The following is a 14,394-nucleotide window of genomic DNA, read 5'->3' as shown; positions in this document are numbered from 1 at the left end:
AGATTCCCGATCCAGCTTGCAAAGGATACTATCTGTCCCCCTAATTATAGAATCCCCTATAACCACTACTTGTCTATTAACTCCCCCCTCTTGAATGGCCTTCTGCACCATGGTGCCTTGGTCAGTTGGATCATCCTGTCCAGAGCCCTTTTCCTCATCCGAACAGGGAGCAAGAATCTCGTACCTTTTTTAGATTAGATTACTTACAGTGTGGAAACAGGCCCTTCGGCCCAACAAGTCCACACCGTCCCGCCGAAGCGCAACCCACCCATACCCCTACATCTACCCCTTACCTAACACTACGGGCAATTTAGCATGGCCAATTCACCTGACCTGCACATCTTTGGACTGTGGGAGGAAACCGGAGCACCCGGAGGAAACCCACGCAGACACGGGGAGAATGTGCAAACTCCACACAGTCAGTCGCCTGAGGCGGGAATTGAACCCGGGTCTCCGGCGCTGTGAGGCAGCAGTGCTAACCACTGTGCCACCGTGCCGCCCACAAGGCGGACAAGGTCAAGGGCTGAGGCTCCTCCACTCCTGAACTCAGGTTCCCCCAACCTGCCTCACTTAGTCACCTAGTAGCAATTTTTAAACTAATTAAAGTACTCAAGTTAAGATTTCGTTCTTTGATTGACACATTTGCTATTTAGTATTTTGTCCGATTATAATAGGATGTGTGTATATTAAATTTATGTATTGAGTTTCGAATCCAAATTGGTATAATTTACAAATGAAAATCATGTTAAGTTTTGTTGCAGATAAAGAACAATATCTTACTTTATTGTCACTGTGCAGCTTGGTTACAAGGATTTTCCAATATTTATGATATGAAGAATCACCAAAACCATATCTGCTGTACTAATAAAGGTCTAACGGCATACTGTCTCTAACAAGGATTTTGTCAGCCATCTACAGTGGGCGATTCTAGAGGATGTGTGTCAGGAATTTTCCTGATGTGGACAACAGGGTAATAGCTTCTTGAAGTTTTTATATTTCTAAAGGTGGAGGATGGGAGATTTCTTTCTTCCCACTCAATATATAAGTACATGGAATCCTGATGCGAGCTAAAACCCATCAGCTTTCAAGACTTCAGCTGGAATACTAGCAGGTCCATACATTTTATTGTATTTCAAGCATTTGATTACTTGTTGCAGCTCGCCCATCAATGGTCTCCCATCTATGGATTCTACTGAGGGCACTGGTGTATAGACTGGAAAGCATCATAACTCCATCTGGAATTCTTCACAGAGATTTATCAATTTGTCCAAAGCGCTGTACTATATGCAATCCACCTGATGTTGGTTATTCACTTTAAAGATCAACTGCCCTCTGGTGAGAGTATTAAAAACCACATAGATAGAAAACCCTTTAATCTCAGTTGGCCCTGTGCCAAAACTAAACTAACTACCACAGACATACATGATCTGCAGTATGTAGATGACGGCAGTGTCATTGCTAACTGCACCAGATATGCAAGCTACTCTTGATTTCTTTAATTTTGTAAACAAGAGACCCAGGGTCGAGAGTGTGGTGCTGGAGGGCTTAAGCCCGAAACGCCTGCTTCTCAGATGCTGTCTGATCTGCTACGCTTTTCAAGTGTCACACTCTCGACTCTGATTGCCAGCATCTGCAGTCCTCACTTTCTCCTACACAAAAGACTCAATCTGACCTTACATGCAAAATTTACGTATCAATCAAGACACGGTCATTCAAATATACCCACCACCTTTATATGATCTCTCTATCAATTCCTGGAATAAGTTAACCCAATCTCACACCGTGGCAGCCACCTCTTCCAAATGGCCACCAGTCACAAGAACACCCAATACTGGATCCGATGTGCAAGGTCAACGTTCTACAAACTATGACAGCAAGCATTTAGTAATAAAGACCTCTAAGTTAACAAAAATCCTAATTAACATAGCAGCTGTTACCACTACAATTCTATATTATGTTGAGACCTAGATTGATTATCAGTGAATGAAAGAAGACTCACAGTTCACACAGTCTGACCTTCCAATAGCAGTTTCCTTTCAGAATAATAATAACTAGAGAAATTCCACCAGTAATATCTTTGCCACTCACTCTGAATTCAATGGGGGAGAAATCAAATAAACACTAGTCTGCTGCTTGAAGCCACCGCTGCTAGCATTCCAGCACAGCTCCTGCAAAATTGACCACGATGAACTATATCAAGATGACTGAAAAGCATCTCCCATTCCAGGTCCTGTTACCTCAACTCTCGAAAGATCAGCATTCCATGGAAACACAAAGATTGTGATAAAAACACTCAGAAGCTCTCTTTACAACATCGCAGCATTGACATTAATGACTGGGAGAAGCTTGTTCAAAATGATTTAAAGTAGCAACAACTTGTTGCATCATGATTTGAGTCCAAAAATGTTAACGTCAGGCAGAATGGTAGTAGCAAAGGAAGCAAATTCTGCACTCTGGACCCCACTACTTCACGAGATGCTCCCTGGGTTTACAGGTTAAAATTCAATCTGTTCAGTTACATAAGACACATGGCAGGAGGTGCATGCTTGAAATGAGGGTTCCCCCTCTTTAAACCCACTATTGCCCCTCTCCTCAAAACAAAAACAAAAATCAAGTCAGCATTCTTACAAACATATTGTCTCAATTACCTTTCCTCACCACTAAATCCAAGCTCTTTTTTCCTGAGGCGATAGAACTGTTTTCTCTCAATGGGATTTACATGTACCTCCAAACAGGTTTTTTCCTCCGCTACAGTACTCAAGTGGTTCTCATTAATTGCAAATGATACACATAGCCTATGTGACTGTGACAAAGGTAAACTGTCCCTCATATTCTTTCTAACCTGCTTGCAGCTTTTGATTCAGTTCAACACATCAGGTGGGCAGTATTGCACTTGCCTGGCTCCATTCCTGTCCAATATAGCCAGGCTACAATTTGCAATGATTTCTCTTCTATACAGTTAGCTGTAGTGTTCCCAAAGAGTTAACCTAGGACCCCTACTATGTCTCATCCAATGTTAGTGACATCTGCATTAATTGCTAAATACATACGACAATACCCAGCTCTACCTCACGATCATCCTTTGATTCTTTGCTATTACTAAATTATCAAAGTTTATATCCAACACCAACTCCTGGATAATCAGAAATTTCCAACATCTTCTATTCCCTGCCCAAACTCTGCTCACCAGCTACAACTCCATTTCTTCCCCAGCAACTGTCTGAAGAATGTGTGAAATCTTGAACTGACATATAACCCTCAGATGAGTTCCAACCATATAGCCATGCCAACACTAAGTAGTATCTCATTCCAGCTAGACTCTTGCTGAAATCTCATTCATGTTTTTATTAACTTAAGACTTCATTACTCCAATGCAAATCTGGTTGCCTATGTCCTTACTTGCACTAAGTCCCATTCATCTCGCACCATATTTGCTGGTCAACATCAGCTTCCTAACAAGTAACACCTGGATTTAAAAACTTACATTCCTAAGCACTTCCCTCCCCAAATTTACTACGAGTAACAAGTGATGTGGATAAAATGCAGCCTGTGAAATATTGTACTTGGATTTCTAGGACTTTGTGGATAGAACGCCATATCAGTTACTGCAGAAAATAAAACACTCATGGTATCGAATATAACAAATTTGAATGGGAAGAAAACTGGTTGATTAGCAAAAAGCAGAACGTACACATCAGCCTTTGCCTGATTGACAAGACGTGGCAAAGTGCATCCAGCAGAGGTCTCAACATTTTACAATTTACATCGATTACATTGATGAGGATAGCGAAGGCTTAATAGCCAAATCTTGCAGACGAGACAAAAACAGATGGGAAATAATGCTTATAAGAAAGAAATAAGGAGGTTATGCAAAAGCAAAGTACCACGGATACTGGAAATCTGAAATAAACATAGAAAAATCTGGAGAAATTCAGCAGGTCTGACAGCATCAGTAGAGACAGAAACTTTGAGTAGCGTTTCCTCTAATTTTTTTTTCCATCGAGGTTTGTGCGAAACAATAACTTCTGGAACCAGAAGTCAATGCATGATTGGTGTTGGCAGACCAATTGCAGAACCTTTGTGTGGCTGTGTCCGAACACAGATTAGAAGCATTGGTTTCGAGTCTGTTATGACCCTTCTTCAGAACTGAAAACCGTCACAATTAGTTTTGAAGAGTCATATCGGATTTAAAATGGAAACTTTGTTTTTCTCTCTCTACAGATACTTCCAGACATGCTGCATTTGTCCAGCATTTTCTGTTTTTGCATAAGGAGGTTACACACTGATATGTACAAGTTGATTCAGTGGGTAAGATCTGGCAGATTGATTACAAAGTGTGGTAACTGTGTAGCTGTCCACTCTGGGGGGAGGAATGAAAAAGTAGAATACTAATTAAACAGTAAATGACTGCAGAATGCCAAGATGCAGAGAGGTCCAGATGTTCTGGTGGGAAAAGTCAAAACGTTAGCATGCAGGTAGAGCAGGTAATCAAGGCAACTCATGGGATCCTATCCTTTGTCATGAGGCCGATTGAACACCAACGTAAGGATATTATGATTCAAGTCATTGAGGCATTGGTGAGACAACAGCGCAAATATCATGCAGTTTTATAATCCTTATTTAAAGAAATATGTAAATTCATTGGAGACAGTTTGGAGGTTTACTATACCCTGGAATGAGGGTGACCTAATAATAGTAAGTTAGACAGGCTGGCCTTGTTTCCATTGGAGTTTATGAGATTGAGGTGATACTGGATTGAAATGGGCAAGATCCTGAATATCTTGACAAGGTGGATGCGGAAGGTAGATTTCAGTTTGTGGACACGTCCAGAGAAAGGCAGCACTGTTTTAAAGCTAAGGATCACTCTGAGGCGATGAGAACTGTTTTCTCTCAATGGGTTGAAAGAGTTTGGGACACTCTGCCTCATAAGGCATGAAGCATTTTTAAGGCAAAGGTAAATAGATTCTTGTTAGGTAGGGTCAAATATTTTTATGGTGAAGGTGGACCGATTTAAAATGGGGGCGGATGGAAATGTAGAATTCGAAACACCAACAGATCAGCCATGATCTTATCGAAAGGTAGACCAAGCTCAAGAGGCTGAATAGTTTACTTTGGCTCCTAATTTGCATGTTCTTTTCCATCATCACAACCCTTCAACATCTGTGGCCAGCAGAGAAAAAGCAGAATGGTGTGTTGTTTCTCTGGTGCCAAGATCAAGGATGTCTTAGAGAGGGTGCAGAATGTTCTCACGGGGGAGAAGGGCCAGCAGGAGGTCACTGCCCACATTGGAACCAGCGACATTGGAAGGGAAAAGGTTGAGACTCTGAAGGGAGATTACAGAGAGTTAGGTAGAAATTTAAAAAGGGGGTCCTCAAGAGTAGTAATATCTGGATTACTCCCAGTGCTATGAGCTAGTGAGGGCAGGAATAGGAGGATAGAGCAGGCGAATGCATGGCTGAGGAGCTGGTGTATGGGAGAAGGATTCTCATTTTTGGATCATTGGAATTTCTTTTGGGGTAGAAGTGACCTGTACAAGAAGGACGGATTGCACCTAAATTGGAAGGGGACTAATATACTGGCAGGGAAATTTGCTAGAACTGCTTGGGAGGATTTAAACTAGTAAGGTGGGGGGTGGGGGGGGGGGGGGGGGGGACCCAGGGAGATAGTGAGGAAAGAGATCAATCTGAGACGGGTACAGCTGAGAACAGACGTGAGTCAAAACAGTCAAGGCATGCAGGGACAAGGTAGGACTAATAAATTAAACTGCATTTATTTCAATGCAAGGGGCCTAACAGGGAAGGCAGATGAACTCAGGGCATAGTTAGGAACATGGGACTGGGATATCATAGTAACTATGGAAACATGGCTCAGGGATGGGCAGGACTGGCAGCTGAATGTTCCAGGATACAAATGCTACAGGAAGGATAGAAAGGGAGACAAAAGAGGAAGGGGAGTGGCATTTTTGATAAGGGATAGCATTACAGCTGTGCTGAGGGAGGATATTCTCGGAAATACATCCAGGGAAGTTATTTGGGTGGAACTGAGAAATATGAAAGGGATGATCACCTTATTGGGATCATATTATAGACCCCCCAATAGTCAGAGGGAAATTGAGAAACAAACTTGTAAGGAGATCTCAGCTATCTGTAAGAATAATACAGTGGTTACGGTAGGGGATTTTAACTTTCCAAACATCGACTGGGACTGCCATAGTGTTAAAGGTTTAGATGGAGAGGAATTTGTTAAGTGTGTACAAGACAATTTTCTGATTCAGTATGTGGATGTATCTACTAGAGAAGGTGCAAAACTTGACCTACTCTTGGGAAATAAGGCAGGGCAGGTGACCATAATTCTATTCGTTTTAAAATAGTGATGGAAAAGGATAGACTGGATCTAAAAGTTGAAGTTCTAAATTGGAGAAAGGCCAGAACTTTCAAAAGATGATTGGAGGCAGATGTTTGCAGGTAAAGGGACGGCTAGAAAATGGGAAGCCTTCAGAAATGAGATAGCAAGAATCCAGAGAAAGTATATTCCTGTTAGGGTGAAAGGGAAGGCTGGTAACTATAGGGAATGTTGGATGACTAAAGAAATTGAGGGTTTGGTTAAGAAGAAGGAGGAAGCATATGTCAGGTACACACAGGATAGATCGAGTGAATCCTCAGAAGAGTATAAAGAAAGTAGGAGTATACTTAAGAGGGAAATCAGGAGGGCAAAACGGGGACATGAGATAGCTTTGGCAAATAGAATGAAGGAGAATCCAAAGGGTTTTTACAAATATATTAAGGACAAAAGGGTAACTAGAGAGAGAATAGGGCCCCTCAAAGATCAGCAAGGCGGCTTTTGTGTGGAGCCACAGAAAATGGGGGAGATATTAAATGAATATTTTGCATCAGTATTTGCTGTGGAAAAGGATATGGAAGATATAGACTGTAGGGAAATAGATGGTGACATCTTGCAAAATGTCCAGATTACAGAGGAGGAAGTGCTGGATGTCTTGAAATGGTTAAAGGTGGATGAATCCCCAGGACCTGATCAGGTGCACCTGAGAACTCTGTGGGAAGCTAGAGAAGTGATTGCTGGGCCTCTTGCTGAGATATTTGTATCATCGATAGTCACAGGTGAGGTGCCGGAAGACTGGAAGTTGGCTAACGTGGTGCCACTGTTTAAGAAGGGCAGTAAGGACAAGCCAGGGAACTATAGACCAGTGAGCCTGACGTCAGTGGTGGGCAAGTTGTTGGAGGGAATCCTGAGGGACTGGATGTACATGTATTTGGAAAGGCAAGGACTGATTCGGGATAGTCAACATGGCTTTGTGCGTGGGAAATCATGTCTCACAAACTTGACTGAGTTTTTTGATGAAGTAACAAAGAAGATTGATGAGGGCAGAGCAGTAGATGTGATCTATATGGACCTCAGTAAGGCGTTCGACAAGGTTCCCCAGGGGAGACTGATTAGCAAGGTTAGATCTCATGGAATACTGGGAGAACTAGCCATTTGGATACAGAACTGGCTCAAAGGTAGACGACAGAGGGTGGTGGTGGAGGGTTGTTTTTCAGACTGGAGGCCTGTGACCGGTGGAGTGCCACAAGGATTGGTGCTGGGCCCTCTACTTTTTGTCATTTACATAAATAATTTGGATGCGAGCATAAGAGGTACAGTTATTAAGTTTGCAGATGACACCAAAATTGGAGGTGTAGTGGACAGCGACGAGGGTTACCTCTGATTACAAAAGGATCTTGACCAGATGGGCCAATGGGCTGAGAAGCAGCAGATGGAGTTTAATTCAGACAAATGCGAGGTGCTGCATTTTGGGAAAGCAAATCTTATCAGGACTTATACACTTAATGGTAAGGTCCTAGGGAGTGTTGCTGAACAAAGAGACCTTGGAGTGCAGGTTCATAGCTCCTTGAAAGTGGAGTCGCAGATATGATAGTGAAGAAGGCGTTTGGTATGCTTTCCTTTATTGGTCAGAGTATTGAATATTAGAGTTGGGAGGTCATGTTGCGGCTGTACAGGATATTGGTTAGGTCACTGTTGGAATAATGCGTGCAATTCTGGTCTCCTTCCTATCGGAAAGATGATGTGAAACTTGAAAGGGTTCAGAAAAGATTTACAAGGATGTTGCCAGGGTTGGAGGATCTGAGCTACAGGGAGAGGCTGAACAGCCTGGGGCAGTTTTCCATGGTGCATCGAAGGCTGAGGGGTGACCTTATAGAGGTTTACAAAATTATGAGGGGCATGGATAGGATAAATAGGCAAAGTCTTTTCCCTGGGGTTGGGGAGTCCAGAACTAGAGGGCACAGGTTTAGGGTGAGAGGGGAAAGATATAAAGGAGACCTAAGGGGTAACTTTTTCACGCAGAGGGTGGTACGTGTATGGAATGAGCTGCCAGAGGATGTGGTGGAGGCTGGTACAATTGCAACATGTAAGAGGCATTTGGATGGGTATATGAATAGGAAGGGTTTGGAGGGATAAGGGCCGGGTGCTGGCAGGTGGGACTAGATTGGGTTGGGATAGCTGGTCGGCATGGACGGGTTGGACCGAAGGGTCTGTTTCTATGCTGTACATGTCTATGACTCTATATCTGTGCAATCAAAGTTTGGCCTCCTCAACTTCCTGTATTTTAGTTACTCCGTTATTAATGATCAAGCATTCAGCTGCATAGGCCATAAACTGTAGAATTCCCTTTACAATCTCCAATTCTTCTTTCCGCCTTTAACCCTCTCTCCTTGAGCATGCTTAGGCCATATATCCTAATCTTGGTTTATATAGCTCAATGTCCAATAGTGGTAACATCCCCTTGCAGCAGCTTAGGAGCACCAATGGAGCTATATAGATATGAGTTGTAGTTATTTTGCATCACTTACGCTCAATTAGATCTATATAACATAATTTTATTTTTATAATTTGACAAGTCAAAATTTATTCTTTGAGATTGTTTAATTAGAGAGAGAAATTTAAAAACACATCTTGCTTTCTTTCGAAAAGCTATGATCATAACAGATTCTTTATAGCACTATAAAAAGCAGAAAACACATTGCAATTCAGATTTAAAAACTCGATAAAGGCAAATTACTGCGGACGCTGGAATCTGAAACCAAAAGAGAAAATGCTGGAAAATCTCGGCAGGTTTGGCAGCAACTGTAAGGTGAGAAAAGAGCTGACATTTCGAGTCTAACTGACCTTTTGTCAAAGCTATAAAAAAAGGAGAAATAGGGAAGTATTTATACTAGGCTGAGGGAAGGCTCCAGAAGCAAAGGTAGCTTTGACAACGGGTGTAAACTGGATGCTGAAGTAGGCCGTATCAAAGCCCTTCTGTATGATAATGGCTACCGTGATCAGGCCACTTCTTGTTATATATTATACAAACTCATGAAAGGCCCCAAGGCAATCATTTTTTTCATTAAAAAGTGCCCAGTCTACTTTAGATTAACCTGGGAGGATAAGTTATCTCAAAAATTTGAGCAACTAGCAAAGCCGTTTCATGCTGCTGTTACATACAAGCAAAATGAATAGTGCTCACCATTAACAGGACGCTGCTGTAAAACTAAAGACATTGGGCTTATCACGCAAATGAATAATGTAATATATAAATTTCAGTGCTGTGTGTTGTCAGGTATATAAACCATTGTTTCCCAAGACTGGCAAATCATATCAAAAGCTAATTCCTTTAGCTGTACATAACAAGCACGCCAACTAGCCCTCACTTGCCAAAAATGCAAAACAGAATCCAACATTCAATGTGATTCTGCAATTTGACAACATTTATGGATGATCTTGAGTATGCAAAGAATTATGTTGATAACCAAATTAGGATGGGAGAAACTGAGGACTGCAGATGCTGGAGACCAGAGTCGAGAGTGTGTTGTTGGAAAAGTACAGCAGGTCAGGCAGCATCCAAGGAGCAGGAGAATTGACGTTTCGGGCATAAGCCCTTCATCAGGTATGAGGCTTGTGGGCCGAGGCTGAGAGATAAATGGGAGGGGGGGGGGGGGGGGGTGGGATGGGAGGGGTAGCTGAGAAAGCAAAAGGTGAGGGAGAAGGTCAGAGGAGGGACCTGATGGACAGGTCCGGAGGGCGGTGCCGAGTTGGAGGCTTGGGACTGAGATAATGTTGGGGGAGGGAAAATGAGGAAGCTGTTGAAATTCACATTAGGATGTCAATTAGACTCTCAATTAAATTTTTCTATTGACTTTACTACATTAAGTACAGAGGCAATTGAATTTTGAAAAATAAACAAATTGATGAATTAATTTCTTTATGGTCATGCAAAAAAAATCACATAATTGTCCTTTATGCTACATTTATTGCTCATTCTTATAGTCTCAAAGGCAATGCTGAATCCTAAACTTGAATCTTAAAGAGTTATGTGAACACAGTTTCATAGCTTAGATTAGATTAGATTAGATTAGATTACTTACAGTGTGGAAACAGGCCCTTCGGCCCAACAAGTCCACACCGCCCCGCCGAAGCGCAACCCACCCATACCCCTACCTTTACCCCTTACCTAACACTACGGGCAATTTAGCATGGCCAATTCACCTGACCTGCACATCTTTGGACTGTGGGAGGAAACCGGAGCAAACCCACGCAGACACGGGGAGAACGTGCAAACTCCACACAGTTAGTCGCCTGAGGCGGGAATTGAACCCGGATCTCTGGCGCTGTGAGGCAGCAGTGCTAACCACTGTGCCACCGTGCCGCCCATAGCTTATTTGGTAGTAATTAGTAAACCAGATTCAGTATTTAATCATGGAAAGACGCAACAGATTAGGATACCACTGCATAGCCATAATTAAAATGTATCTATGTCAAGACATAAAAGTTCGTCATTTGTTTCAATGTTTCTTGAGTTTAGAATGCAGGAAACTCTGACAAGCTTCAGACTACCAAATCTGACTCTCTTACTTTTGCAGCAGAATCATTTGGCCACTTAGATATGGGAGCTCAATTTAGCTATGTAAACTGAGGATGCTGGCTAGTGAGGGACAGTCTCTCAGAATCAGACCTAAGCTTAAACTAAAACTTATTCAGAGATTTGAAAATTCTCAAACAAACAAGAAAACTTCTAAATCACAGGCTTATTCAACAGGAGGCAAGTTACAAATCACTTTTGCATTCAGAAATTATAATACAATTAACATGACAAAAATCAAAAAAATACAAAAGGTTGAGCAAGATAAAAATTACTACAACATGTTGACAAGGGATTGAAAATGGATTGAAAATGGATATATGCAAGCAATTAAATCACTGAGAAATTGAGGATCACTCAATTAACAGTTGATTCATTCAAGTTCTTCTAACAAAGGCCTAAACCATTTTTTTTTAGTATAATGATCATTTTCTGAAAACTGTTTAATAAGCTTAATTGCAATAATATTTCTCCACCAACAGACCATCACCACATGTTGAAATCCTAAATGCACCACCAATTTTATTCAGTTGTAACGATTGATGAATTATAAATGTGTAACTATTGGCATATTGTGATGCACAAATTTTTATATTTCTTAACTAATAAGAATAAAAATTCTATATCTTATAATTGAGGAAAATGAGTTTTAACTGATTACACCAATGCATTCAATTTTGAGATCCATTATTTTTCAACACATCTGCATGGTCTGGAAAAATCTCAAAGTAAACCTTTTTTTAAGATCAAAATGTGTAAAACGTTCCTAGTCAAAGAGTTCAATGCAATTTCTTTGCAAGAGAAAAAGGTACCAAACTCATGCAATGGCTTAAAACCTAAATACTTTCGGCAAAATTAATAAATAATATTGCCTACACATCAACTTTGTACATCAACAATACCAGCTTTTGATTCATAACAGTGATTTCTAACTATTATCTTTAATTAATTACAATTAACTTCCATTCGATAAGAAAGAAATTTAAACACTGAAAGAAAAACAACCAGAAGTCACAGTATATATCATTTAAGAACAAAAGGAAAAATATGTACCTAATCTCTGGGAGAACTCATAGAACTTCTTTAGTTTTCCTACTAGTGGACACACTGCACTCCATGCTTTTTCTTGTAAATTTTCATCACTTGGATGTTGTATTGCCTTAAAAATAAAAAGTAATTAATTTTAGACTCAAGAAACACCACGTCACCTCAAATCAGCACAAAACCATTTAAGTGAGACAGATACAGGTGAAAGCAAATTCAATTATGTGGGCCACTTTAAAAAGAGATTTATTCCTGAATCTCCATACTTCTGAAAAACGACCTTGTTACATTGGATTTTATGAAGGCATCATGCTCGAACAGAGTTTCCAGACTGAAAATTCTATTTCCTTGTTCTTCTGCCAGATGGTAGCAAATTAAATAATGTTTGGAATGTTTAGCTTGTTTGCCAATGCACTTTATCAATGGTAATTTGTATTTACAAATTGTGTAAATGTTGTAAAACTACTCAATCTAAGATTCATATTGACATTAATTTTTAACTGGACCGGATTGACTCCCAAGCTACATGTGTGAGATATTGGTTCACATTTGGAGGCAGCCTCTGGGAATTCTTCCATGATTGCTATGAATGCTTGGTAATCAAATCTCATTATTTAATATAAAAGAGAATGTTTTTGGGTGACTACTGTGCTGGCATGCAGCACTGCAAGGAAAGCTAAAGGCTCAAACATTACATTTATTATAGTTATGCTTGCTGGAACTCTTCAGAGGATAGAAAGTGTCTATACTTCACCAGAAAATTGGCCCAAGTGAAGTTCCAATCCCGGGGAAGCATCAATGTCCAAATATCATGACATTAAATTTACTGAGAACACTTATCAGATTAAATATGGTATATGCAAACCCATAACTTTACCACATACAATTCTTAGTTCTCACTAAGCAACCATCAGCTTTAGGATACATGCTAGAAACAAGAACTGTAGATCTCTACCATTGAATCACATCAGATGAACTATTCTCAAAGTCAAGACATGGGAGAAAGACTTCGCTATCTGAGGTACCAAGCTTTTGCTACAAACAACCATGAGAGGCTCACACTCATATGCAGAAATATATTTTTAAACGCTTTAAATGTCAGCACCTCCAAAAATATTCAGTTACACTTCTGAATCTGACATTAGTACACAGGAATACTCTAAAGCTTATGTATTCATCAATGAACATCAACTATCTTTCACTAACAGCACCAAAAAGGTCATTCATCTCATTACTATTGGTGGGATCTTGCTTTTCAAAGTGTCACACTTTCCTATAAAACAATGGCTAGACTCAAAACTTATTCATTGTCTATGAAGTTCCTTGTGATTTTCAGAAGATATGAATTATACAATGTAAATGCATATTCATTCAAAATGAATGCATTAGCTGGTGAATAAGTTGTACAAGTATACCATGGATTACTTGCCCATGGCCTTTTTCTCCCTTTATATGTTGTTACGATCCCAGTTGACATTATTACTGAAGAGGTCAGATCCCAGACTGAAATCAAGCTTGATAGATCATTCTTTTCTAGTTTTAATGAAATAGTGTCACACTGAAACATTAGTACACAATAATGCAGATTTAGTTTTAGCAATAAAACAAACCAAACCACTTCTCTAACACAGTTTAAAGATTTTGAAAGACAGTGAAAATATAAAAAACATTAATTCTAAAAGTACTGCTTTACAGTATTTACACTAGAGAGAATTCATTTCTCCTCGCCTCCTTGAAGCTTAATTTAACTGTAGCTTGAACTCCTAATCTCAAGAATCAGATTGCCTCTTCTTGGAACTGTCATACAACTAAACTTACTTCATCACCTTGAAACAGCCCCTTCAGACTTTTAACTAAACACATCTCATCTGGAACGTTTTTTTTATTAACTTCTAACATGGAGGATTTTTTTTAAACAATTCTAACTAACTCCCTTTCTCTGGAGCACATCCAGCTTCAGCCAAAGTACTACAGAACTGTCCAAACTGAAATTTAAAAATAAGCTTTTCAAAACTATGAATGTTCCCCATCATCAGAAGAAATAAAACAATCCTTGACCTTCTAAATTGGAGCCTAATTACACCTGCTTACTCTGTCTGCTGGTAAAATTCTTCCAATGGAAACAAAAGCACATTTATTCTCCAGAAAGTAATTTTCTCATTATGTGTTTTAAAAGAAATCCCTACAATTACGGCAATACTTAAGTGAAAAAAATCTATGGATGCTAGAAATAAAAAAAATAGAAATTAATGGGAAAACTCAGCAGGTTTGGTAACAACTGTGGAGAGAAAGCAGAGTTAACATTTCAGGACTAATTCTGAAAAAGAGTCACTGGACCCAAAACATCAACACTGCTTCCTCTCCACAGATGCTGCTGAGCCTCCTGAGTTTTCCCAATAGTTTCTGCTTTTGGTTCTAAATACTTAAGTATTTAA

At 40.1% G+C, this 14,394-nt stretch overlaps 1 protein-coding gene across 19 annotated transcripts in view; it reads right to left on the bottom strand.

The window, feature by feature from the left end:
- fam49bb (family with sequence similarity 49 member Bb) overlaps positions 1 to 14,394 on the bottom strand; it is a 187,587-nt gene that overhangs the window by 15,756 nt on the left and 157,437 nt on the right. For all 19 annotated transcript variants that reach the window (XM_072570759.1, XM_072570763.1, XM_072570756.1 and 16 more), the window contains one exon: positions 11,969 to 12,074. In XM_072570759.1, coding sequence (XP_072426860.1) covers positions 11,969 to 12,074 — 106 coding nt within the window. The remainder of the gene's footprint in view (positions 1 to 11,968; positions 12,075 to 14,394) is intronic.

This window comes from Chiloscyllium punctatum, chromosome 5 (assembly GCF_047496795.1).
Source record: "Chiloscyllium punctatum isolate Juve2018m chromosome 5, sChiPun1.3, whole genome shotgun sequence".
Taxonomy (NCBI): domain Eukaryota; kingdom Metazoa; phylum Chordata; class Chondrichthyes; order Orectolobiformes; family Hemiscylliidae; genus Chiloscyllium; species Chiloscyllium punctatum.
The sequence above is the reverse complement of the archived record's forward strand: the minus strand, read 5'-3'. Positions and strand labels throughout refer to the sequence as shown.